This window comes from Amphiura filiformis, chromosome 20, assembly GCF_039555335.1.
Source record: "Amphiura filiformis chromosome 20, Afil_fr2py, whole genome shotgun sequence".
Classification (NCBI taxonomy): domain Eukaryota; kingdom Metazoa; phylum Echinodermata; class Ophiuroidea; order Amphilepidida; family Amphiuridae; genus Amphiura; species Amphiura filiformis.
In genome coordinates this window covers 53802129-53829819 of record NC_092647.1, presented here as the reverse complement: position 1 = coordinate 53829819, position 27691 = coordinate 53802129, and the positions used below count along the sequence as shown (strand labels likewise).

The window sequence follows — 27691 nt, the reverse complement described above, 5'->3', positions numbered from 1 at the left end:
TGAAGCATGCGACATTACCATGGTTACTCGTTCGATTTGTGCGATGTACTATGTTTATGGTAGTGGGGTTTTTTTCTTGTTGGTGGCTTGGACGTTTAAGGGTTACAGTATAGCATACGCGGTACTACGTTAATAAGGGCTTACATTTCTGTTTGGTAAATACATACTGTACATTATAGTACCAAATAGTAGACCAAGATGTACCTTAAGTCGAGTCTGATGCATATATTATACAATGGGTCTGGCGGTTCTTGCGTGTTAAAGCCTTTGATCGCTGCACTACTTACGACACTAAGAAACAGACACAGAAACACAACATTCGTTTTGACACTGAATAGAGTTATATCTTTTTAGTTCATTATTTTCTTTTCAACAAACATTACACATACATCGTTATTACATCATTTTAGTACGTTATTTACATAGTATATATTTCTATATGAACATCTTTACGATAAAACATAACGAGTATAATATTACAAGTATACTACTAATAATACAATTTTATTATTTAAACGTGGTTTACAAATATTTACAGTTGGTTTGGACACATGGAGCCCCTATATAGCATAAATATTTCAAAAATATATGGGTTGTTATATTTACAGCCATTTAAATAATACAGTAGCATTTATTTCACATACAACAATATATTACACGTTAGGAAAAAGGTATGTCTTCAGAGGCCGCTTAAAAGCAGCCGCAGATTCCGCTTCTCTGACATAAGCAGGGATCTTCTTCCAGAGGTTGTTTTTGCATTAAGTTTTCAAAATGTTATTTTTCCAATGTTATTTTGGTTTTATGCCCTGTATATAACCCGACATTTAAACGTTTTCTGTCAAATGTTTTGTGTTTGCTGATAGTCTTTAATAGTCAGTTTCTCATCCTCATCTTGTTGGAACAATCCGCCAAATTTGGATCGATATTTAGTATCACTCTGGTTAGTGCTTTGTTCACATCCATGCCTTTATCTAATTTCCTTCAAGATGTTCTATAATCTCTTGATGAAAGGTGTATAAAAGTGTCTTCAACTCAGAAATAGAATGAGGTAACTGGACAGAAGGTCCATTGTTGATTTCTTTTGAAACGCTTCATATTTGTGTTTATCTTCACTCATGCCTCCATTGACATACTATATTCCCACTCCACAAGTTGATTCTATGGCTTCTTTAAACCAGTCTTGATGCGATATTGTCTTCCAGATCAAACTAGACTCATTTCTTCCGTTGACACATCATCTTCACATCCTTTCAATCTCAAATCTTCCTCTGTTGTCGTCATTATCCGGAGATTCACAGAATCTTCTTCTTTTGGATTTTCAACTCTAGGGTTTTTAAGTACAATAAGTGTTCACCATTTGTCTGGCATAGTGCACGCTTTCATCCGTTGTAGATTTCTCTTCGTCACACTTTCTATATGTTCCCTTTTCTTCGACAAAACTTTTTGCACAGATGTGACATTTTTGCAGAAATAGAATTCATGTTTACTCTTTGAAGATATGTCAAATGATTTAAGCTGTGTTTATGTAGTACTATATTCAAAAGAAAATCATTTTGCATAATTGCACATTTCTGGCACATCATTTTGCACAATTGCACATTTCTGGCACATCATTTTGCACAATTGCACATTTCTGGCACATCATTTTGCACAATTGCACATTTCTGGCACATTTTGCACAATTGCACATTTCTGGCACATCATTTTGCACAATTGCACATTTCTGGCACATCATTTTGCACAATTGCACATTTCTGGCACATCATTTTGCACAATTGCACATTTCTGGCACATTACTTTGCACAATTGCACATTTCTGGCACATTTTTTGCACAATTGCATCATTTCTGCACATTTCTGGCATCATTTTGCACAATTGCACATTTCTGGCACATCATTTTGCACAATTGCACATTTCTGCACATTATTTTGCACAATTGCACATTTCTGGCACATCACTTTGCACAATTGCACATTTCTGGCACATCATTTTGCACAATTACACATTTCTGACACATTGCACATTTTTTGCCATTTTCTTTTGAATATAGTACTACATAAACACTAGCTTATCCAATTCCTGTCATTTGAAGACATATCTTCAAAGAGTAAACATGAATTCTATTTCTGCCGTCAAACCCCATACTTGTCACATCTGTGCAAAAAGTTTTGGTCGAAGGTATAGCTTAAGGAGACATATAGAAAGTGTACACGACGAAGAGAAATCTACAACGGATGAAAGCGTGCACTATGATCATGACAATTCTATGGTGAACACTTATGAACCTGTACTTAAAAACCCTAGAGTTGAAGATCCAAAAGAAGAAGATTCTGAAAGTGAATCTCCGGATAATGACGACAATTCAGAGGAAGAGGATTCTGAGATTGAAAAGGAGGTAGAAGATGATGAGTCAACGGAAGAAAATGAGTCTAGTTCTGATCTGGAAGACAATATCGCCTATCAAGACTGGTTTAAAGAAGCCATAGAATCAACTGAAGAGATGTGGAGTGGGAAGTATGAAAAGTATGTCAATGGAGGCATGAGTGAAGATGAAGCCAAGGAAAAAGCAAATATGAAGACCCGTTGGGCAGTCAAAAGAAACTTCTTCAACAAATACATGGACTTTCTGTCCAGTTACCTACACCTTAAAGACGACGACACTCATCAAGAGATTATAGAACATCTTGAAGGGAAATTAGATAAAGGCATGGATGTGAACAAAGCACTAACCAGAGTGATACCTAAATATCGATCCAAATTTGGCGGATTGTTCCAACAAGATGAGGATGAGAAAACTGACGAAGAAGATAATGCCAATTAAAGACTATCCCAGCAAACACAAAACATTTGACAGAAAACGTTTAAATGTCGGGTTATATACAGGGCATAAAACCAAAATAACATTGGAAAAATAACATTTTTGAAAACTTAATGCAAAACAACCTCTGGAAGAAGATCCCTGCTTATGTCAGAGAAGCGGAATCTGCGGCTGCTTTTAAGCGGCCTCTGAAGACATACCTTTTTCCTAACGTGTAATATATTGTTGTATGTGAAATAAATGCTACTGTATTATTTAAATGGCTGTAAATATAACAACCCATGTATTTTTGAAATATTTATGCTATATAGGGGCTCCATGTGTCCAAACCAACTGTAAATATTTGTAAACCACGTTTTAAATAATAAAATTGTATTATTAGTAGTATACTTGTAATATTATACTCGTTATGTTTTATCGTAAAGATGTTCATATAGAAATATATACTATGTAAATAACGTACTAAAATGATGTAATAACGATGTATGTGTAATGTTTGTTGAAAAGAAAATAATGAACTAATAAAAGATATAACTCTATTCAGTGTCAAAACGAATGTTGTGTTTCTGTGTCTGTTTCTTAGTGTCGTAAGTAGTGCAGCGATCAAAGGCTTTAACACGCAAGAACCGCCAGACCCATTGTATAATATATGCATCAGACTCGACTTAAGGTACATCTTGGTCTACTATTTGGTACTATAATGTACAGTATGTATTTACCAAACAGAAATGTAAGCCCTTATTAACGTAGTACCGCGTATGCTATTCTGTAACCCTTAAACGTCCAAGCCACCAACAAGAAAAAAAACCCACTACCATAAACATAGTACATCGCACAAATCGAACGAGTAACCATGGTAATGTCGCATGCTTCACACCTCGTTTGACCAGTACTTCCTACTTTCAACCATGCAGCAGAGAGCAGGATGTCATCAAATAAGGCGCGATTTCCTGTCATTAGCGCCACTTCCGTATGGTCATGATGTCACATTTTCACTCCTGCTCGCTCCTGCTCACGCTCCTGCTCCAAACCCTCTTATAAACCTACATACTATACTACTTGTATGTATCTAAGTATTTGGGAGGGCTGGGTATTGGTCAAATTCATTTATAAAACACATTTTGCCCAAAAATCTTGTAGCCTATAGCCTAAATGCGACTCGCGTAACATGCATCTTCCACAAGATACTATTTAATCCAGTTGGCTTCCTCGAGAATTAAAGTGCGCTTTGACACAAATGGCGTGTTTAACATGAATTTACCAAGAGACGAATACGAAAAAATGGAGCAAAATTTGAAAGTGTTTCAGCAATATATTGTGGCATTTTGCTGTTGCTATTCTAGATAATCTAGAAAAAAGGGGCCATTTGGTAGCCGCAACCAACGGGTATGACTTTAAAAAAAATCATCGGGTATAGTCGACTTCAAAAGAGGGGGCCTATTGACAGGCACACACCGTCACTTCCAAAGTTGAGTGCACCCCTCCCCCGGCGTTGAGTGCTCCAATGACACAAATGGTTTGACATGAATTTACCAAGAGACAAAAACGGATTTGGCTGTCTCATACCCATAGCGATATTATAATTGGGTGTTCAGGTGGCGAAATAATGCCGCGTCCCATTGAAACAAACACAAATTCGGCCTACTTTTTTGGCTTCCGTGAAATACTGTCCTTGACAAGTTGATATAATTGTTCAAATTAAAGCTCTGTTTTGGTAGATTTCAAAATTTTTATTGGCATAATATTATATCGCTACCCGATATTTTTAGTTGTTTGTGCAAAATAAAAGTTGTCCTAATCCGCCACAGAAAATCGCTTTTGAGATGAAATATCCGTTTGCTTCTGCATGTTATTAACATCATCAACGAAGACGCTAGTCGAATCCATATGAGTTGATATGGAGCGATTAAAGTGATTATGTGAACAAGTCGGTAGATAGGCCTATGGTCGATACAATCTCATCTTCACTATACAGCCGACCCCTATACGTATAGTTGAAATCGATCGCTAGATCGCTCAGTGCTGAAGTACAAACTCAAAATGGAGAGATGTATTCAATTCGATTGAAATCAATATTCTATTATTGACGCAGATAAAGAAAGTGTCGATATCTACATTGTATTATAGACTTGTGATTTAATATTCTATACAGCACCTACACGTGTACCTTTATATAGGCCTAATTGTAATTCTCAACAAAAATATATCACAATTTTGATGAACGATTTAAAAATCGTCATGGATAAAATGCAGTAAAATATATCCACAGCAAACAGCAATCGCCGCTAATTAGTGTATTGCATTTTCAGTTAGTGTATTGGAAACAAAAACCTGGGGTTTACCTGACAACAAATCGAATTTTCTTGTAATGGCAACACCATATGGGGTACTGAGCTGGCGCAAATCGTAAAAACGTGTAGAATAGAAACTCTGATGTGGTATCTCATATTGTGTAAATGGTATGCCTAGCCTTAGTCACTCGGCCTATCTCGAACAAAATCGCCATGCGTAGCTTTTGAAAAAAAACCCGAGAGGATTCGCCGTACTATTATGGCAATTTTTGACACGAAGATATAGGGATTATGGGATTATGACGCTGTGATATGGGGCCGTGCAACATTTTTGACAAAGGTGCCAGCCGGGTTAGAATTAATCGCCAGAAAAGTGACGTGGGCTGAGATATTTTGGTTAATAATGTGTTTTTTGTGACTTTTATTCCCGGGCTTTTATTTCCAATTTTTACCCAAAACTGTCAAATATTAAAGTAGCCATAACTTCATAAGAAAATACTGCAACCATAACAAGCATGACCGCATATAATATGACGTCACCAGTCAATTCAAGAGAATCGATGCGTACCGTGACGCTTTTGTTGTATCCAAGGTCAGATAAAATGGACTCGTGTTACTTTTATTCGATAGGCCTATTCGATAAATACAGTATGGTGGTGTCCTCAGTGCTGTTGGTCAGTTTGTCATTTCCGCATAACCGGCCGCAACAGATACATACATGAGCTATTGGTATATCACCTTAAGGTGTAACCAGAGAACTGAACCAATCATTTAATATTGGTCGTGTACAAAGATGTATTTTACCATCAGATCAGCCTACAGAATTTCTGCAAGTATTTTTTGTTCTACACACATTTTCTGGTGCTTTTTGGGACACTATTACATGATGTTAAAGGTAATTTATAATAAGCTTTCGTATTCGTAATGCTATGTACGTACCTGACATGTAGGCCTATACTATATAGACGTCCATGTGTCCAAATAAATACACACTAGGGGAAAGTGGGGTAATCCCCGGCACCTTTCGTTAAGGCTACACAGGTGCAAGATTAAATAAAGTTCATCAGTGAAAATCATATCAATGCAAAGTAGGAGTAATGTTCTAACTAGTAACCAGTTTTTAATAACTCAACATCTATAGTTAATAAGTTATAATTAAAAACAAAATGAAAAAAAAAATGATGGGGTAATGCCGGACACGGCCGGGGTAATCCCGGACACATGATTGTTGCTAAGAGGGAAAGTGGAGTAGGATGATAATCCCCTGAATGTATTAGGTACTTCTGTTACCTCAAGCATGCAACTATGGGGGCTGTTGTTGTTGTCTATATTTTCGAAATAACAAGTGTCCGGCATTACCCCATCTGTATAGAGACGCATGTGTGTCCGGGATTAACCCTCACGGTCTCGATTTATTTTTTCAGTGCTTGTTCTACTAATCCATTTTTAAGATACCAGAACTCATACATCCAGCTAACAATCAAGTATCAAACATAATTTTCAGCCATACTTAATCTGTGTCCCTTGTCGCTTTAACTGTCACCCAGCTAATAAATCACTGTTCAGATAAAAAGTCAAAATGACAATTTCTGTTTTTTCGTAATTTTCACAAAGAAAGACGAGACCCAAAGCGCTGGTAGTAGTACACGTGAGGTACACCTTGAGGTAGCTAATACCCTAAGGTAGTATAATAGTGCCACCCTTCTCCGTTTAGCTGCAATCGACGTGTCCGGGATTCCCCACAGTCCGGCATTACCCCACTTTCCCCTACTGTCTGGTCAATTAGCTTAGATTCTTGAATGTTTAAGATATTTGAAAAAATACAAAATTGCGGTCAAAGTCATCAAAGAAAAGTGTTAGCACAGCTTTAGACCTAACGTGATTTATACTTTTCAAATTCTAAAGTTCAATTTAAAACCTCATTTCTTTTCAATTTTGGTCTTTTCCCGCGATATTTTTGTTCTACACACATTTTCTGGTGCTTTTTTGGGACACTATTACATGATGTTAAAGGTAATTTATAATAAGCTTTCGTATTCGTAATGCTACGTACGTACCTGACATGTAGGCCTATACTATATAGACGTCCATGTGTCCAAATAAATACACTGTCTGTTCAATTAGCTTAGATTCTTGAATGTTTAAGATATTTGAAAAAATACAAAATTGCGGTCAAAGTCATCAAAGAAAAGTGTTAGCACAGCCTTAGACCTAACGTGATTTATACTTTTCAAATTCTAAAGTTCAATTTAAAACCTCATTTCTTTTCAATTTTGGTCTTTTCCCGCGATATTTTCAAAACAAGCCGTAGAACGTCGGGTACCATAAACTTTTTTGAATCAATCCATTTAGAGTAATGGGGACGCCGGACGATATGTCACAATGCGCTGAGTATTTATTCGACCATCCGCTAGGCCAAACCTTACATTTGACTTTGACCTGACTGTGACCTTTGACCTTGACCTTATGGCCAAAAATGTTGATTTCACAAAAAATGCTACTCCTTCCACAAATTTCATGCGATGAGGACATGGTTATATCATGTGACTCGACTTTAGTCGGTGTCTATAGGGTGTGCTCAGATAAGGGGTCAAAGGTCATTAAGGGGTCATTTCCGGTCAAAGTCTAAAAAATATTCAAAAATCACTGTCTTTACCAATTACATAGCAGAGAGTCGCCATTAGCACACATGCATCTCTACTAGCCAGGGTCTTTAGGATGCCTACAGTTTTGGGGTCAAAGGTCATTAAGGGGTTACTTCCGGTCAAAACCAAAATGTTCAAAAGATTTTTATCTCAAAATGTAAACAGACCAGAGTAATATAACCATCATACATGAATCAGTGCTACTTGATGTATGCATGGTATTTTTATTTTGGGGGTCAAAGGTCATTAAGGGGTCACTTTCTGTTTTTAGCTAAATAACTTCAAGAATTTTTATCTCAACAACTGAACATGATAGAATTTTTTAATTAAAATTGGAACAATGCATTTTGTCGGTGTACATAAGGTTTTTTTTTCATTGAGGTCAAAGGTCATTAAGGGGGTCAAAAGGTCAATCAAAAATTTAAAAAAATCAAAATCCATGTATAAGTTCCGATTAAGCTGAAATTGACCAGGAATATTTCTTATGACATCCTAAGCACAATGCAAGAGCAGTTGACCCCATCCGTAACCCAGGGGTCAAGTTATAGGGGTCAAATTGCGGCTTGTATTCAGCGCCTGTTGACTCTAGTTAGTTAGTTAGTTAGTTAGTTAAGTTAGTTAGTTAGTTAGTTAGTTAGTTAGTTAGTTAGTTAGTTAGTTAGTTAGTTAGTTAGTTAGTTAGTTAGTTAGTTAGTTAGTTAGTTAGTTAGTTAGTTAGTTAGTTAGTTAGTTAGTTAGTTAGTTAGTTAGTTAGTTACCTATTTACTTATTTATTTATTTATTTATTTATTTATTTACTTTGCGAATTTATTTTGCGAATGGATCTGAGAAGGTGTAGGCATTTAGGCCTATTATAAAACTACACATTTATTTTCAATTAGTTATTTCGTTTTGTTTGTTGAATACAAACTATGAGAAGGACAAAAGAACTTTTGTACAAGAAAATATTATTCAAAATAATCAAAAATTAAAATGTCAAGCGAATGCTGATATTCTTGGGAAGGAATGATGGTATTAAACAAAACTCAATTTACATTGTAAACCAGTTGAAATAAGATGGAAAAAAATGTTTAGGAAAAAATAATGCTCAGAATAATGTTATGCATAAAACGTAATCGCGCCATATAATTTCGTGTAACAAAAACCGGTGGACCATCATCACCTATAGAACCTATCCAATAACCGGAACGGTATAACAATAGAGGCCCTGCATCATTTTATCGACTGGCTCCAAACAAAGGATTTGAACCGGTGTCCTTCACCGTAGTTATGGCGGAGTGCAGTTCATTCAATCAAATGTTGTCATCAACCTACTTGATCGTAGTGCAGGGTTATGTGTGTGAGACGAACTGTCACGGTAGATTGCAATCTAGACTGGCCCCCAGTCTCGGTTCGGTTCCATCTCTGGATAATGTAACAATAAATAATTACATAATGCCCTATGAAAAAAATATGAAAAGTCCTGTAACCCCCCCCCCCCTTATTTTCTTCAATGCCAAAACCCCATTCCTCTTCATCCACAAATCGGCGCCACTAATTACACCCACCACAGTCAACCATGCAGCAATATAGAAATATACTCATATTATAAGTGAACGCGAAAGTCCATTGAGCGCTGATTCCGATGGGTTGATTTTTAATGCTATGTAATCTACATTACCAGTCGTTCTCCATGGACCCGAGGGAGGGTCTAATTGCAATCATGCTTTTGTTGAATGCATTTGAGTAGTCCGCCATATTTACGGGATGATACGTCACATGCAAGGCCTCTATGACAGGACAGATTGGTGAACTGGTTGTTTTGCTATATTGGATAGGGTCTATGCCCTAAGTTGAGAATGGACCGTCCCAATCGATTTGTAAAAAGGTAGCGAACCCTTTGGGTGGACCCAAGTAACTGCCTAAAATGAGGCAAAATTGAAAAGAAATCGTGTTTTAAATTGAACTTGGGAATTTGAAAAGTATAAATCACGTTGGGTCTATAGGCTGTGCTAACACTTTTCTTTGATGACTTTGGCAGCATTTTTTTATTTTTTCAAATATCTTAAAAATTCAAGAATCTAAGCTAATTGAACAGACAGTAAATACTTTTCTAGCACTATATCGAACAACAACAACAACAACAACAACAACAACAACAACAACAACAACAACAACAACAACAACAACAACAACAACAAACAGGTATTTAGGACGCTATTCACAAGGTACCATAGCGTTTACAACAAATAAATGAATTACAAAGTTCTTAAAATAGAAAAGTCTTAAGATTTCCCTTGAAAATTTCTGTAGATCCAGCAGTCCGCAGTTGTCTCGGCAAAGAGTTCCAGGCATTTGCAGCGACAACCTTGAAACTTCGATCACCAACAGTGACCAATTCAGACATTGGTATCACAAGCCGATTTGTGTCCATGGCTGATCGAAGGGGCCGGGATGGAACATAAACAGTAAATTGTTCAGCGATGTACTTAGGAGCTAAGTTGTTAAAAGCCTTGTATACATACAAAAGGACTTTGAACAGAATTCTCTGCTCAACAGGCAGCCAGTGCAGTTTATGAATAAGTGGTTTAGCTTCGACTCGACGTCCAACCGCAAACACAAGACGTGCAGCATTATTTTGCAGTCGCTGTAAACGATCCTTATCCCTGGCAGATAGTAAAGTGAAGACAGCATTACAATAGTCCAGCCTGGAAATAACTAGAGCACGAACTGCATGGTGACATGTTTCTTTGTCAATGAATCTACGTTTATGCCAGAGATTTTTGATGTGGAACAGGATTGTCTTGCGAAGATTGTTGACGTGAGCCGTGAGGGATAAGTTTACGTCAAGAAAACAGCCAAGATTCCGGATGACAGGGGAGAGCTTGATACTTGAGCCACCAATGACAAGTTCGGTGTTGTTAGTATCAACAAGTTTTAAGTTGTAGTTAGATCCAGTGATGAAAAACTCGGATTTTGAGTCATTGAGTTTAAGGTAATTTGCTGACAGCCATCTCCTGATTTCAGCGATACAGTTTGTTATATTGATGAGAGTGTTTTCCATATCTTTAGGAATGCGAGGATCAAAAGATGCGTAAATCTGGCAGTCATCAGCATAGATGTGATATCTTAATTGGTACGAGCGCACAATTTCTAACGGGGTTGGAATAACAAGTAAACAAAAGAGGGCCAAGCACTGACCCTTGTGGCACACCATAACTGAGAGTGACAGGTTCTGATAACGAGCCAGATATACACACCTTCGAAGCCCAGCCTTTAAGATAAGACTCAAACCATGCTTTGGCAGTACCAGTGATTGCATAGCTCTGTTCAAGACGGTCCAGTAGTATTTTGTGGTCAACAGTATCAAAAGCTGCACTCATGTCGAGAAGTACAACAAAAACAACCCGTCTTGAGTCAATATCAGATGTAATGTCAGACAGTACTTTGATCATAGCAGTCTCCGTACTGTGCTGAGCGCGGTACGCTGACTGCAATGGATCAGTAAGATTGTTTGAGTTGAGATGCTCAACAAGTTGGGTAGCAACACACTTCTCTATAACTTTAGCAACATAACTCAGGTTGCTCACAGGGCGGTAGTTCTTCAGTATCTCTTTATCCAATGAAGGCTTCTTGATGAGCGGTGTCACAATAGCATTGTGAGCGGCAGATGGAAAAATACCCGAACAGAGGGATTTGTTAACAATCGCAGTGATTGCAGGTAGATGTTGGTCAATGTGTTGCTTAAGTAGCCAAGTTGGATGTGAGTCTAGAAAACAAGACGCATTTGATGAAGCAGTTATCACTTTGCAAACTTCGTCACAAGTCATTTCAACAAATCCAGTGAGAGGGCCGCAGTTTGCTGGGCAATTATCAATGAACTGTGAAACATCAAGCTTGTCTGGATTCTTATCCAGATTATCGCGAATGTCACTGATCTTGTTCGTGAAGAATCTAGTAAATCGTGTGGCAAGATCTTTAGGATCATCAAAGGTGGGCAAATGTTTGTTTTGGTTATTCAGAAGTGAATTCACAACTTGAAAGACGGTTTTGGTGTTTGCGTCAGCAAGTTTGTCAGCATAATATGATTTCTTTGCTTTTGTGATGGAGTCACTAACAGCTTTATTGGCAGATACATATTTATCGCGATCATCTTCAGAGCGTGTATGCCGCCATTTCCGTTCAGCACGATGTCTTTCACGTCGTGTGGCATGAACTTCATCATCATACCAGGGCTGATGATTTCTTACTGTACACATGCGGATCTCCGCTGGAGCAAATTTGTCAAGGACATCACTAGAAACTGAACAGTACCAGTTCAACAGTTCATTTACATTGCTCTCAGGAACAGGATTTAATTGGTCACTAAGAGCGGCTGAGAACTGATCAGAATCAATGTTCTTGTAGTTCCGGAATGATTTAGTAATACGTTTTGGAGCTGGTTTCTTCAGGTTCAATTTGAGTTAACACAATGATGCCATGTGATTATGTTCTCATGAACCTCATAGTCCACGAAAAGATCGTCATCCTTGTAGGTCAACACATGGTCAAGGATGTGTCCAGACCTATGAGTTGGCAAGTTTATATGCTGCACAAGATTTGCCGAAGAGATGATGTTAATATACTGTCTAACATCTGGCTTTTGTTGCTCATCCCAGTGGACATTCATATCGCCAGCGAGAAGAAGTTTACCGGGTAATAATACAATATCGTCCAGAAAGCTGTCAAATTCATTGAGAAAATCTGAAATCTTGAAATGATTCACACTCGAAGGTGGAGGTCTGTAAATGACAACTAGATTCAGTTGACAAGAACTGTCGGTTAAGCAGGCAGACTCAAAGTATGTTGTTTGCAACTGATTACTTCTAAGACAAATGTTCAGTTGAGTTTTGAACACAACCGCGATCCCACCATATCCAGCCCCTGCTGGACGCGGAATATGTAAAAACTCGTATCCAGGTGGAGTACATTGTCCATGTTCATCTGCTTTAAGCCATGATTCAGTAACAAGCATGACATCGATGTCATGTTCCAATATATAATCAGTGAATAAGACATCCTTGTTTCTTAAGGATTGCACATTCCAAAGACAGACATTGAGTTTTGTAGGGGCTAAGTCATGATTTTGAAATGTTTTGAGATTTGAAAAGTTGACACCACGTTCAGTTGAGAGCCCGGTGCATACTCGTCTGTTACTTATAACAGTAAAAATTGGCTGTTGTTGTTTCAAAAAGGAGCGGTGACCTCTTTTAGTTGGTTTTACACTGCAAATATCAAGTTCTCTGATAGTTTTGTACACATCAATTGGTACTCTTGTCCCAGTTTTAGGCTTTAACTGCATAAGTTCTTCTCTACAGTAGCTTAGAGGTGGCATGTTGACAGTATAGTTCACAGTTACTGTACAAAATAAGATGATTAACCAAAGCAAGCTAGCCATGGGTGAGAGTCAAGTGTGAAAACACTAAAATCAAAACTGCTACTTGAGAAGGATTATATTGACCAGTAGTAAAATAGACAACTGGTCAGATCTGTACTGTGTGTTGAGATCAGTTGAAATTGATGTAGGTTCAAACACAGAAAATGTCTCCAAAATGCAGGAAAGTGACACCATAAATCATAAAATGACACAGTCAGGTGTTGTCCTGGTCCTACAAACATACAGTAGTTAAGTTTACAAGGCGAAAATCAAACTAATTTCAGTAGAAAATCTTGGCGCGACAACAAACTGGCATACGAACATATCGTATCGTAAATATTACTTGCTAGTATCCGAGGCTAGTATATACATGTATAGGCGTAAAACAGCGTAAAACAAATTGTTTTGGCAACCCATGTATTTACTTTCCAGAAAAACAATGCCCTCGACTATAATAATCTCAGGTTCCGACTTTTCAAACATAGGAATTTAGTATTATTTTGAAAATTTAGTACTGATTGATAGATATGAATTTAATGCATATATAATAATATTGTGTATAATTTCATTGCATTTTTATACTGTGTGTACTTTTTGGAGGGAATTCCCGAAACAACCGAAACACACAGAAAAGAGCTATAAGCATATGGTCGAATCCAACGAAAAGTGTACACGGCATGTTCAGGGCCATAACTTAAAAGTATTAATCAATTGGCATTCATTTTTGTATTGCGTTTATTCGCCTTGATCATACGCTTCGCGCCATATATAATAAGACCCCTTCTGTGAAAAACTTAGACACAGAGACCCCAAAACATGCTATTTTTACCCATTTTTTCCAAATATTTCTTAAAGTATTTTTAAAAACGTCTAAATCAGTTATGAAAAGAAGTCATTGGATTGAATCTAAATTGATTTCCTGAAAGGCGTGTATTCAAAGATTGCCTGTTCAATTTTTCACATATTTGTACATAATTATGATTTTTTTGTGATCATTTTTTGAGTGGTATTTTTTACATTACCTACGAATACAATTTTTCATAGCACTAGATATATCTTTAAAAATGGAAATCACTAATAAATGCGCAATTGATACAAGCTTTGATATGTCCAATACTGAAATGCATTGCATTCAGGCATCTTTATTATTGTGTTTAGCTGCCAGAAATTCTAAATGGCACAAAGGTAGGTTTGGTAAAAAATATGCATTACCTCCGAATACATGTTAAAAGCTGTGTCATTTCCACAAAGTGAGAGAATAGTAAACAATAGTTAAGCAATAGGTGCAGGGTAATACACTCTTTATTTCTACCAAGTTTCAATAGCCTGCGTTTAAATATTTCTGAGATGTCAACAATAAAGCAAGTATTCGTAGGTAAATTTCGGTAACCGAATGTTACCTACGAATACAATTTGACATCATGACAGTATTGTGAAACACCGCCATTCATGCCAATGCCCATATTGGTACATAACGAAAGCCTGTATGTTTGCTATCAAATCATATGTCAATGAAAGTTGCGAATTCACATACATGCCCACCATGCACAACTGAATACGGCTTAATTGTTGAAAAATATGTACTGAAATAGACGACGGTCTGCTCATTTAAAAGAAAAATCAGATTCAAAGAAGATTAGAAGGGGATAAATACTTGGATTTGTCAACTGTCATGCGTGCTTCATTTTAAATGTTTACCGACCTTCTGGTTTCTGAGTAATTTGTGTCCAAATTGATTTATTCGAAGGTAACTTTTGACGTTTTCGCTAAGGTTACCTACGAATACCATGGAAAAACGACTGTTCCCTCATGATCTAGACAACATAATGTTGGACCCTGGTATAAAGCTAATTGTAGTTGCCCTCAAACGAAAGGCCACAAGACGTAACTGACTCCAAGGTGGACTTCACAAGTCTGCAATAACGGTTTTAAGCGAGTTGTGTGCAATTAAGCAAATTAAAGTCACTTTAGTGCCTTTGTTTCTTACTTCAATACTCTTTCAACCGCTGTGAACCGACATTATTAATACATGATAGGGTCTAAAGTATCAATAAACGCACATAAAGAAAATGATACATTCAAAGTGCTTTATAAAATGAAGTTTTGATTGGGATATCCACCAAAAGTCTAATTCTTACCTACAAATACTGAAATGTTACTTACGAATACAGCATAATACATGACATGTGTAATGAAGTGTCGCTACCACTGGTAATTAATTGTCAAAAACTTTAAGCGGTACCCCAGGACACTATTATTACCATATACGGATTCATTCAACAATTATTTATTATGTAAAATTGCTGATTAACTACTTGTATATCAAAATGAAGTGGTCAAAATCTTGCTAAAAGCATCAAAAAATTTTGATTTAAGGTAATAGCATTTATTCATTTGGACGTACCATCTGAAAGAGATCCAAAAACTACCATTTTATTAATTCATTACCATAATAGCAAACTTTAAACCTCTAAACTCAATATAGATATTGTTAAATCGCTCATGTTACCTACGAATACCCGGGTTTGTTCACCATTTCATTGTATAAAGCGTTAGTGTATGCTTATAATTCCTAATATTCTTGAAAACATATATCCTACTCGTTCTTATACAATGTGTAAATTGATTCATACTCATTTGATAAATAAAATACAGAAACTGACCTAAACTTCATTTTCAAAAATAAACTAGCATAAAGTGACTAAGATCATATTGATCGCGTTATAAAAATAAAAACAAATATTTTCTGGTTGAGCTAGCATTTTCCTGACACCCTGTGGTATACATTACACGAAAAAAGCGTTAATGGGAATATTCCATTTGTTTTAGGTTGATTAGTATTGCGATAGTGAAAGCATCCTAGTGGTATTCGTAGGTAACATTGGGTTTTGATATCACATTTACTATCACACGTCCTGGATTTATTTTTCAAGATTAGTAATGGCACTTTTGGTTCCTATAAGGCCAATATGTCATCAATCAATGGGCAAAAGGAAAAATTGTGGAGACATTTTTATTTCGGACTTTTATTTTTGGCCCGTGGACACTTTTGGTTGGATTCGACCATATACATATTCAGCCAGCATGCCAGTGAGCCAAGACAAATAAATATTTTTGTGTTCAGACGTTGTTTAATCATAATCTTTATTCTATGTTCAAATATTCAATTATTCAAATTCCTATAATGTGCGTTGTGATATATTTCTGTGGGCGGATTATTTGATTGGTATTAATCCACTGTGGTAATAATCTCTGAACATGCCAAATAACCATGATAACACAGGGTCTGTAGTTGGTCAGGAGCACTTATAATTTATTTCAAGTTGCATATGTAAAAAAAATTAGTAAATAAAACAAAACTAGAAACTAGTAAAAAGGGTGTATTTTCACAGCCGGGTGCGATTCGCGAGTATCTCGATTGTAGAGTATCAAAATACCAGAAAGCGGAAAAATCTCTCAGTGTACTCGAAAAGAGTAGGCCTAGGCCCTACTGCTAAACTCGCCGCCAAGATACCCACAAAATCAGTTGCATGGTAAAATTCTGATATAAAATTGGGTCGATTGAGCCCATATTTATTGGTCGACCTATATGAGTTTTAAAATATTGGACGAGACGTAACTCATAGCGAGACCAATAAATATTGGGCGTAAAGCATCCAATTTTATCATTATATATTATGTTTTGGATCCAATATTTTTACACACTTGGATTCAACAAAACATAATAATAGATGAAATTGTACTCAAAAACTCCTTAAAACTTTTTTCTTCAGACCTCTTCAACTGATAACTACCGGTGGTTTTAGGTTCAACTTCATCGCGATTCACAACAGTAAAATACTTGGGGGGGTAATTAGTAGTTACCTTGTGTACTCTATAGTTTGTGTCGTGTTATTTAGACATTCATTAATGTTAATGACCTCATTTGCATATTCTTTGTATTTACAAACACGGGTACAAACCTTTATTACTACAAACCTGACTGCATCAATTCTGTATATTATTTTCCTGCAGGTGAAACGCGACACAATGATTATATTTGCGGACACGATACATTCCATCTAGAATGCGAAGAAGGACGATTTATTTATGTAACATCAGTTGAATACGATCGGCAAGATATAGATTGTCCTACCGACACTGTCTACACAACAAACTGCGCTGCTACAAAGTCACTGCGGGAGTCACTGCAAGTTGTCCAAAATCTATGCAATGGGAAACATGCGTGTGAAGTAGGCCTACAGGCTAGTAATGATGTGTTTGGTGATCCCTGTCAACATGGTCAAGGCACTGAGAAATACCTTGAAATCAGCTACAGTTGCATAGAGGGTATGTACTAAACTTATTGTTTCGACGAAAATGTATTACGCAATAACTACATTTTCATCTCAAATTTTATTGATTTCATGAAACGTTAATTTTATTTTACAGGACAATGCAAGCAGTTCCACACGACAACGACATATAATTACACGTACATGCCAAAGATACCGAGCCATGCCGATTCTATCACCTTCAAAGTTCGCGCCAACAATGATGTTCATGTTGCATTAGCTAGACAACCATATGATCAAGAGGACTCGCCCAAAATTGTGGAAATAGGTACGTTTTAAAAGACGAAATACGAAGAGGATTATGGAAAAGAGTCTATAAAATCTACACGTCTAATCATAATTATAACCCAGAGTATGGCAAAAACAGGCGGCGAAGATATACAGATCGTCTGATCATCGGCAACATATCATATCACTCCCGGGTACTCGAATCACTAGTCCACAACCATGAGAATCCAATGAGAGAGAGTTCTGTCATCTGCTCACTTTCGAACGTTTTCATCTTTTCGTCGGATTTATTTCAAATATAGGAGGCTATACCGTCTAATAATTTGAGCACAATCATGTGCTTCAATATCATGATGTTTCAATATAAATTATCATTCTCGATTTTTACACCCTATTTTAAAATTCTCCTTAAGGAAAGCATACGCCCTACCTATGTTTTATATAAATGTAGTTCTAACTATTTTACAAAGTAAACTTATTAGACTAAAATCGCGCATTTTCGTTTCTTTTATTTTAGTATTGGGTGGATGGAGCAATCAAGAGTCTGCTATTCGCGACTGCCAGCAATGTGGAGATCAGACACATGAATCAACACCAAATCTACTCTCACCAGATGAAGACAGACACTTCAATATTTCATTTACAGGTACTGTGAGTGTGTGGTATTGATGGGGGTATCGTGTGGGGTGTGCGGGAGTCTGTGTTGGGTAGGAGGAGTTGGATGTTTGTGTGGTATGGTGTGATTTATTCCATGGAATTCCGGAGGTAGACGTGATTTAAGGGCATCTCATACTAAGCAATCGGTCGGAGCGTAGCGGGTTTTTTTATGACGTCACTTCTGTCGCTTCTGAGCGACCGCCAATATATACAGAGGTCATAGCATGCCCGAGTGTCAAGTCGCAAGCCAGTTGACAATAAAGCAACTTTGACGTTCCGACGCTTGCACGCTGCTATAAATCGCAAGCTGCGACTGCTAGTATGATATGATATGCCCTTAACCTTTAATTAATGTACCACCTTCTTGTAATAGTCAAAACTTGTTCCCGACCACAAGATTGTCCGTGCAACTTTCTTATGCCGCCCTTTTCTTTATTTTCTAGATGGCTACGTACAAGTTGGTTTGGTTGGTGAAGAACCGATCATGTCGCATCAATTCAACCCGGATGAATTTCAATTCAATTATTTAGGAATATCTACTGGATTTGGGAGTACTGGAAATTGGACAATTTGTAATTACAGTGAGTAAATGATTGTTTTAAGTCATGCCCTGTTCCAGTGGTCTGTAGATCGAATTTGGTAGGCCTACTTATTCAGTGGGTAAACACAGGCTTGTCTTCATCTAAAATGTATTGTATATACGTCGTACACTTACGCATGGCAAGACGTAAACATTTCTCGGGAATTGTAACACTTTCATTCGTTCCTATCCTTCTTAAAGTTAGTGGTTGTATTTGGAGTAGGATATCACATCTACTAAACACTAAAACTCAATTTCTGATTTTTTTTTACAATTTTCTATGGTATGTATCTTTAAAGGCAGCTCCGAAGCATAAATGCCGACATAAATTATATTCTAAAAAAAGTGTTGTGGAAATTATTTGTTATATTACTTTGCATTTCACAATTATTGCATAATGATTGAGGAACGTGTAAGGTTTGAGGTATATATTGAATTATTATACGCTTATTTACGACAATATTTGTTTGCACACAGTACCTACACCAATCTACCTTGGGTGTTACATAGATGCAGGTGATCGGGCACTACCCAATCATTTAACTGAAGACCATGAAGAGATGACTTTAGAAAAATGCTGGGCACATTGTCGTTCTTTTGGTGATCAAAGATATGCTAGTTTGCAGTACACATATCAATGTTTTTGTGGAAGTGAATATGACGACTACGGGAGACACGGACAAGTGTCAGAAAGCGACTGCAGTCATCAATGCAATGGGAATGGGAGACAGTATTGTGGAGCAGGCTGGCGTAATTCGGTATATGATTTGGGTGAGTTCCATTGCATAATTTTGTATTACCACAAAATGACAGATATAAGAAAGTGTACTCTTATCACATCCAGAAATGCTATATAAGATCCATTTGTGATGTTATTTCATACAACACATAACACTGCACGTATAAAAAACCTCATCATATTTAATTTAAAACATTACATTCCGCCAATGTACTCATAAGAACATTAGGAATCTTTTTTAAAAACTCCGTTATTTAATACCAAATACCACACTGTACACAATGTTGTAACTAGTGTACTCTTACCGCTTCCAGAAATATCACATCAAAAATTTTATGATCCTATTTCATACACAACACCACACTGTGCAGCTGACTGTACACAATGTTGTAGCTAATGTACTCTTACCGCTTCCAGGAATATCACGTAAAAGAACTTTATGATCCTATATCATACACAACACCACACTGTACAGCTGACTGTGCACAATGTTGTAGATAATGTAATCTTACCGCTTCCAGGAATATCATGTAAAAGAACTTTATGATCCTATTTCATACAAAACCCCACATTGTACAGCTGACTGTACACAATGTTGTAACTAATGTAATCTTACCGCTTCCAGGAATCTCATGTAAAAGAACTTTATGATCCTATTTCATACAAAACCCCACATTGTACAGCTGACTGTACACAATGTTGTAACTAATGTAATCTTACCGCTTCCAGGAATCTCATGTAAAAGAACTTTATGATACTATTTCATACAAAACACCACACTGTACAGCTTACTGTACACAATGTTGTAGCTAATGTACTCTTACCGCTTCCAGGAATATCATGTAAAAGAACTTTATGATACTATTTCATACAAAACACCACACTGTACAGCTGACTGTACACAATGTTGTAGATAATGTAATCTTACCGCTTCCAGGAATCTCATGTAAAAGAACTTTATGATCCTATTTCATACAAAACCCCACATTGTACAGCTGACTGTACACAATGTTGTAACTAATGTAATCTTACCGCTTCCAGGAATCTCATGTAAAAGAACTTTATGATACTATTTCATACAAAACACCACACTGTACAGCTTACTGTACACAATGTTGTAGCTAATGTACTCTTACCGCTTCCAGGAATATCATGTAAAAGAACTTTATGATTCTATTTCATACACAACACCACACTGTACAGCTGACTGTACACAATGTTTTAACTAATGTACTCTTACCGCTTCCAGGAATCTCATGTAAAAGAACTTTATGATACTATTTCATACACAACACCACACTGTACAGCTGACTGTACACAATGTTGTAACTAATGTACTCTTACCGCTTCCAGGAATATCACGTAAAAGAACTTTATGATTCTATTTCATACACAACACCACACTGTACAGCTGACTGTACACAATGTTTTAACTAATGTACTCTTACCGCTTCCAGGAATCTCATGTAAAAGAACTTTATGATACTATTTCATACACAACACCACACTGTACAGCTGACTGTACACAATGTTTTAACTAATGTACTCTTACCGCCTCCAGGAATATCACGTAAAAGAACTTTATGATCCTATATCATACACAACACCACACTGTACAGCTGACTGTACACAATGTTGTAACTAATGTACTCTTACCGCTTCCAGGAATATCATGTAAAAGAACTTTATGATCCTATTTCATACACAACACCACACTGTACAGCTTACTGTACACAATGTTGTAGCTAATGTAATCTTACCGCTTCCAGGAATCTCATGTAAAAGAACTTTATGATTCTATTTCATACACAACACCACACTGTACAGCTGACTGTACACAATGTTTTAACTAATGTACTCTTACCGCCTCCAGGAATATCACGTAAAAGAACTTTATGATCCTATATCATACACAACACCACACTGTACAACTGACTGTGCACAATGTTGTAACTAATGTACTCTTACCGCTTCCAGGAATATCACGTAAAAGAACTTTATGATTCTATTTCATACAAAACCCCACATTGTACAGCTGACTGTACGTTGTAGCTAATGTACTCTTACCGCCTCCAGGAATCTAATGTAGATGAACTTTATGATACTATTTCATACAAAACACCACACTGTACAACTGACTGTACACAATGTTTTAACTAATGTACTCTTACCGCCTCCAGGAATATCACGTAAAAGAACTTTATGATACTATATCATACACAGCACCAGACTGTACAGCTGACTGTACACAATGTTGTAGCTAATGTACTCTTACCGCTTCCAGGAATATCACGTAAAAGAACTTAATGATCCTATATCATACACAACACCACACTGTACAGCTGACTGTACACAATGTTGTAGCTAATGTACTCTTACCGCCTCCAGGAATATCACGTTAAAGATCTTTATGATACTATTTCATACAAAACACAACACTGTACAGCTGACTGTACACAATGTTGTAACTAATGTACTCTTACCGCCTCCAGGAATATCACGTACAAGAACTTTATGATACTATTTCACATAACACCACACTGTGCAGCTGACTGTACACAATGTTGTAACTAATGTACTCTTACCGCTTCCAGGAATATCACGTAAAAGAACTTTATGATTCTATTTCATACAAAACCCCACATTGTACAGCTGACTGTACGTTGTAGCTAATGTACTCTTACCGCCTTCAGGAATCTAATGTAGATGAACTTTATGATACTATTTCATACAAAACACCACACTGTACAACTGACTGTACACAATGTTGTAGCTAATGTACTCTTACCGCTTCCAGGAATCTAATGTAGATGAACTTTATGATACTATTTCATACAAAACACTTCGTAATTCAAATTGCAGGTGGTACGTCGACGATACGTCTGGTAGGAGGAGATAATTCATACACTGGTCGTGTAGAGCTATATGACTCAGGATCATGGTCGTCAATTTGCGGTCATGGCTGGGACTTGACGGATTCTCATGTAGCTTGCAAAATGCTTGGTTATCAGGGGGCTGAGGAATTCTATACCGACGCAACTTATGGACAAGGTGACGGGAGCATACTGCTGAATTATGTAGACTGCAGGGGAGACGAAAACGATTTGTTTGAGTGTAGTCATTGGGGACTGTATAATCACGATTGTTCACATGCTGATGATGTGGCTGTGAAATGCAATAATTGGGATCGTGGTAAGTTTAAAACCTTAGATCACACTAACTTTCCATATTTATTCGTAACTTAAAGTAGACACACGTGACCATGCATACCCCAAAGTCACTTTCATGTATTATGTAGGGCATAATTAACCGCCCATTTTGTTGCCGAATGGAGTAACATATATAACGTGGACATAGGTGGTTCTCAAACCCTCGAAGACTGTGACCCTCATAGACACTGAGATGCTAGTATCTTTTGATGTATACTCCTTATTCACATCCATTCGTGTGAAAGAAGCTATTAGTTTCACCATGGACCGACTAAAAGATGACCCAGCTTTAGTTTCACTCCACATTTCTGACATTAGACGCATGTTGGAGTTTTGTTTGAACAATGCTTACTTCATGTTTGAAGAGGACCTATACCTTCAAACTGATGGCCTGACGATGGCATCCCTATCTCCCCACCGGTGGCTGATATGTTTATGGAGTCTTGAACAGGGAACAGGAAGCTCTTCTGACCGCTCCTAATCCACCTCGGATTTGGAAACGCTATGTTGATGACACATTTTGTGTTATCGAACGCGAATATATAGCGTCTTTTCTGACCCACCTCAACAATTTTTTGTAAGGGTGTTGTCAAATTCACTTATGAAGAGGAGACTAATGACCAGCTTGCTTTCCTTGACATTCTCGTTAAGAGAAAGCCTGACCTTTCATTTGATACTACCGTCTACAGGAAGAAAACTCCACTGACCAGTATCTTAGCTTTGACTCGCACCATCCAGAACCAAACGTTCAGTGCTGCGATCACTGTTCCAAAGAGCTGACAATGTTTCGTCAAACAGTGAGGAGAAACGCCATGAGAAGACTCACATCCGACAAGTTTTGAAGCTCAACAAGTACCCTTCGAAGTTTGTCCATGACTTTACATCCCGACCTGCCAGGACTGACACGACTGACGAACCTAGGCCTAATGCTACAGTCATCTTGCTGTACGTAGCTGGGACCTCTGAAGCTATATGCAAAGTTCTTCGGAAGAAACAACCTTTGCGTTTACTTCAAAACGACTAATAATCTAAAACAGCAACTTGTACACCCCAAGGACCCTATTCCCAAGGATCTCCAGACAGGAGCTATCTATTCTATTCCTTGTGGATCTTGTGACCAAGTTTACATTGGTGAAACTGGCAGAACTTTGAAGAAGAGAACTAGTGAACACCAAAGAGACACTGACTCTGGCAACACATAAAAATCAGCAGTCGCTGAGCATGTGTGGCAAAAGCCGCAAAACCAACACAACATTGACTGGGGCAATACCAAGATTGTGGGCATAAACTAAAGCCAAGAATTTTCTGCTTTACAAATGCTAAATTCCGCTTTTCTCCGCTTTGTAATTTTAGCACATTTCTGATATAATAAATATATACTCGAGCTGTTAAAATGACGCATTGCAGCATGTTTGAAGCCCGGCCAATGTGACGATCATTGCGATGTTGCAAAGTTGGGATGGGTGATTGGGTATCATGGCTGCAATGGGAGGTAGGACTCAGGCGTTTTACGGTAAATCTATGACGGATTTTACTTTATTTTGATGAATTTTGAAGACCCATTTCACTTAGTATTTTATTTATTTCTTTTCAATTGTATTTTTTTCTTTTTGTAGGTCATTTTTGCTTATTTTTTTATATTTTTTTCTCAGAAATGCGTTTTCCGCTTTACCTCCGAATTCCGCGATTTTCGCGGAAATGTCGCAACGCGGAGAATTCTTGACTTTAGCATAAACACCAACCAAGTGGTCTGAAAGAAAGTTCTTGGAAGATTGGCATGTCCATTCCACTCCAGACAATTTCAATAGGAACAAAGGAGTGGACATTCCTCCTGAATGGAATATATTATTCAAAAGGACCTGTGACCAAGTTAATTAGCCTGTTTGTTCTCCACACAGGAAGTTCTCCTTTTTTTACTTATTGACACTTCCTGTCAATCATTTTGATATCCCCCTCTTGACACTTTATGTCAATTACTTTGACATGCCTTATTGACAGTTCTCTTAGTATAAGGTGCATCATCGTGTTTATTTAGTTGCTCTGAAGATGACACTCGCTAGAGTTCCGAAAGCGCAGCCCTCTGAAAAGGACTTCTCTTAGGGAAAGATTAAATCTTACTCATGTTTACCGACCTAGAGTACCAAGTAATTTCAAATCATATGTGGTTCGGGTTTTAAGCCCTCGAAATAATGCCAATGTCCAATAATGAAATTCCTGTTTAGGATGAGGACTAATAATTATATTTTGTTTCTTTCAGCTGTGCATGACCAACACGACGAAGGAAATAATACAGGTACTAATCTTCTAATTGCTTTCGGTGTGTTGTCATTTCTTACATTCGTATATTTATTGCATCGACAAAAACAATTACGTATAACCCATAATCGTCATGTCACCTTTGGAGAAACGTTTCTAGTAACATTTTGCGGTAAACAATTAAGTTCGCCAAATACAAATACAACTTCTTCACAACCAAATACAGTATCAGGGAGCGTTGGGACAGCACAACAGGAAGAAGACTCGGACGTTGAAATGCCAGATGTGTTGCCATCGTATGATGTGGCTATAACAGATAGTACACCTACCAACTCAGATGGTGGTATTGTAAATTCAAATTTCCCGCCATATAATCCAGATATCTATGATGCCTCTACAATTGAAGATCCCAGTCTTCCACCACCACCATCTTACGATGCAGTGGTGGCCAAATCAGATGAGTATCAAGTACCAGCAAACAGATAATTTAGTTGAGTTGGAAGAAGGGCCAGCATGTACCCTCGGAAGGAGGCTGGCATTTTCTTCGGAAGGAGGGAGGGGGTACCAAATTCAGCGTCAATAAAATTGCGACCCCCCCTATTTCGTCAACAACAAATTTAGGACCCCCCCCCATACCCCTTAAACAGGCTAAAATTGTATTGAATAAAATGAACACACTATCTGTGGTCATCTTGTGACTCCTTACATTTTGGTCATCAAACATTTTATGACCCCTCTATTTTTCTTTTCCAGAAATTTATGACCCCCTGTATATTTGGGACCCCCCCCTTCCGAAGAAAATGCTAGCCCCCTAATCAACGTTTCTAGATCAGGAAACAAACAGAAAAAGATAAGCTATGTTGAAAAAATTCAAAAAGAGTCCCTAAGTGACACGAGGTTAAATTTTTTGCATATAACTTATAGAACGGCATGTCGCAGATAGGTCAAACTATGCTTTTTCTGAATCGTTAATTGTTATGACCAGAGGAATACTTTGGCGTGGTTTTTGACAAATTCTGGTTAATTTTGTATGAAATTTGACCCCTGTTCAACCCTGTTGTATGAAATTTGACCCCTGGGGATACTTTTTGAATATTTTAAACATAGTTTTATCTTTTTTCTACGCATGTTTTCTGATCTAGTAACGTTGGTTATAAGTATATTTCCGAGGGTGACCCTTCTTCCAACTAATCTAATCATGCTAACTGGACTCTGCCTGTTACTTGAAAGCCGATGTTACAGCATCATGAAGAAGCCGTGCGTTGTCATGTTAGACTCGATCCTCCAGTCCTCGAATACTCACGCACGGCCGCTCCACTGTGCTGTCCAAACGTTCACACCCCTTAAGGGCTGGGGTATGAACGTTTGGACAGTATTTATTTTAGGACATCAGAGCACATCAGACATATCGAATTGCATTCTGAATACGAAGAATGTCATTCTGATATCAAATAATTTTGATTTTTTGAAATTCGCAATTTAATACACATTTTATGGCAAATCATTAAAAATTGATATTTTGATATTTAACAGTACTTGAAGTAAACTTTATAAATCTGATGATTTATACTTAAAGTGTATGTAGGTGGGATGAAAAGCCGACGATCAATTGAAAATTTTGACCTTTCGTATTGAAGATATGGATTTTTTCCCCAAAACACCAAAAAAAATTAGGTCTTTTTGGGAAAAAAATCCATATCTTCAATATGAAAGGTCAAAATTTTCAATTGACCGTCGGCTTTTCCTCCTGCTATATACACTTTAAGAATATATCATTAGATTTATATAATTTACTTCGAGGACTGTTATATATCAAAATTTGAAAAATATCAAATTTTTATAATTTGTCATAAAATTTGTATTATATTGTGATTTTCAAAAATGAAAATTATTTGATATCAGAAAGACATGCTTCGTATTCAGAATGCAATTCGATAGGTCCGAGGTGCTCTCATGTCCCACAAAAAATACTGTCGAAACGCAATAAACGTTCATTTTAGATCCCTTAAGCAATTCATAAACAAATTTATTTTTTTACACTTTCGCTGGGATCACTGAATGGGACTTTAGCTCAGGACAGAGATTAAGCAAATAATCATGAATGATCTAACAGGTACGGGATAGGAATGCAGGAAGGATTATGACTGTGTGTGATGTTTTGTTTTTAATTCATTTTATTTTTAAGGGACCTAAAATTACTCAAATTGTTTCTCCCGAAATATGCTGGTTTTAATACTACTTTAAAAAATACAATGAACGGGATTATCAGATATTTTGTGTAGAAGCATGATTAAGCATTCTATCTAATCGCAGCACAAGATGATAAACAATTATGTAGACCTATAGCACAATTTGATAAAATCTCATAGGGCCTACTCCACAGTGCGGACTGCGTAGATTTTAAATTTTGGGATTTGAGGAATTTTTTGTGTTGTTCTGGTTCAGCAAATGATTTGATAATACCTGTAATGTGTGTGACAAAATTTTATTATACTTTGTTTTATATATAATTATGTAAATAGGATATAATTAACTATG

The 27691-nt window shown here is 37.1% G+C and overlaps 1 protein-coding gene across 1 annotated transcript; it reads left to right on the top strand.

The window, feature by feature from the left end:
- The first annotated feature begins 7070 nt into the window (after positions 1-7070).
- On the top strand, positions 7071-26418 carry LOC140142007 (uncharacterized). Its single transcript, XM_072163909.1, has 8 exons — positions 7071-7123; positions 17165-17479; positions 17582-17752; positions 18230-18358; positions 18813-18950; positions 19427-19720; positions 22551-22880; positions 25155-26418. The coding sequence occupies exons 3-8, from the start codon at positions 17629-17631 to the stop codon at positions 25637-25639; spliced, it is 1500 nt and encodes a 499-aa protein (XP_072020010.1). The 5' UTR covers positions 7071-7123; positions 17165-17479; positions 17582-17628; the 3' UTR covers positions 25640-26418.
- The last annotated feature ends 1273 nt before the right edge of the window (positions 26419-27691 follow it).

What these genes read in the sequence shown, in the direction of transcription:
- LOC140142007 (XM_072163909.1), top strand. Translation starts at nt 17,629, where the DNA reads ATGCCAAAGATACCGAGCCATGCCGATTCTATCACCTTCAAAGTTCGC. An exon ending in GCCCAAAATTGTGGAAATAG is followed by an intron (nt 17,753 to 18,229) that starts GTACGTTTTAAA and finishes CTTTTATTTTAG; the next exon opens with TATTGGGTGGATGGAGCAAT. An exon ending in TAATTCGGTATATGATTTGG is followed by an intron (nt 19,721 to 22,550) that starts GTGAGTTCCATT and finishes TTCAAATTGCAG; the next exon opens with GTGGTACGTCGACGATACGT.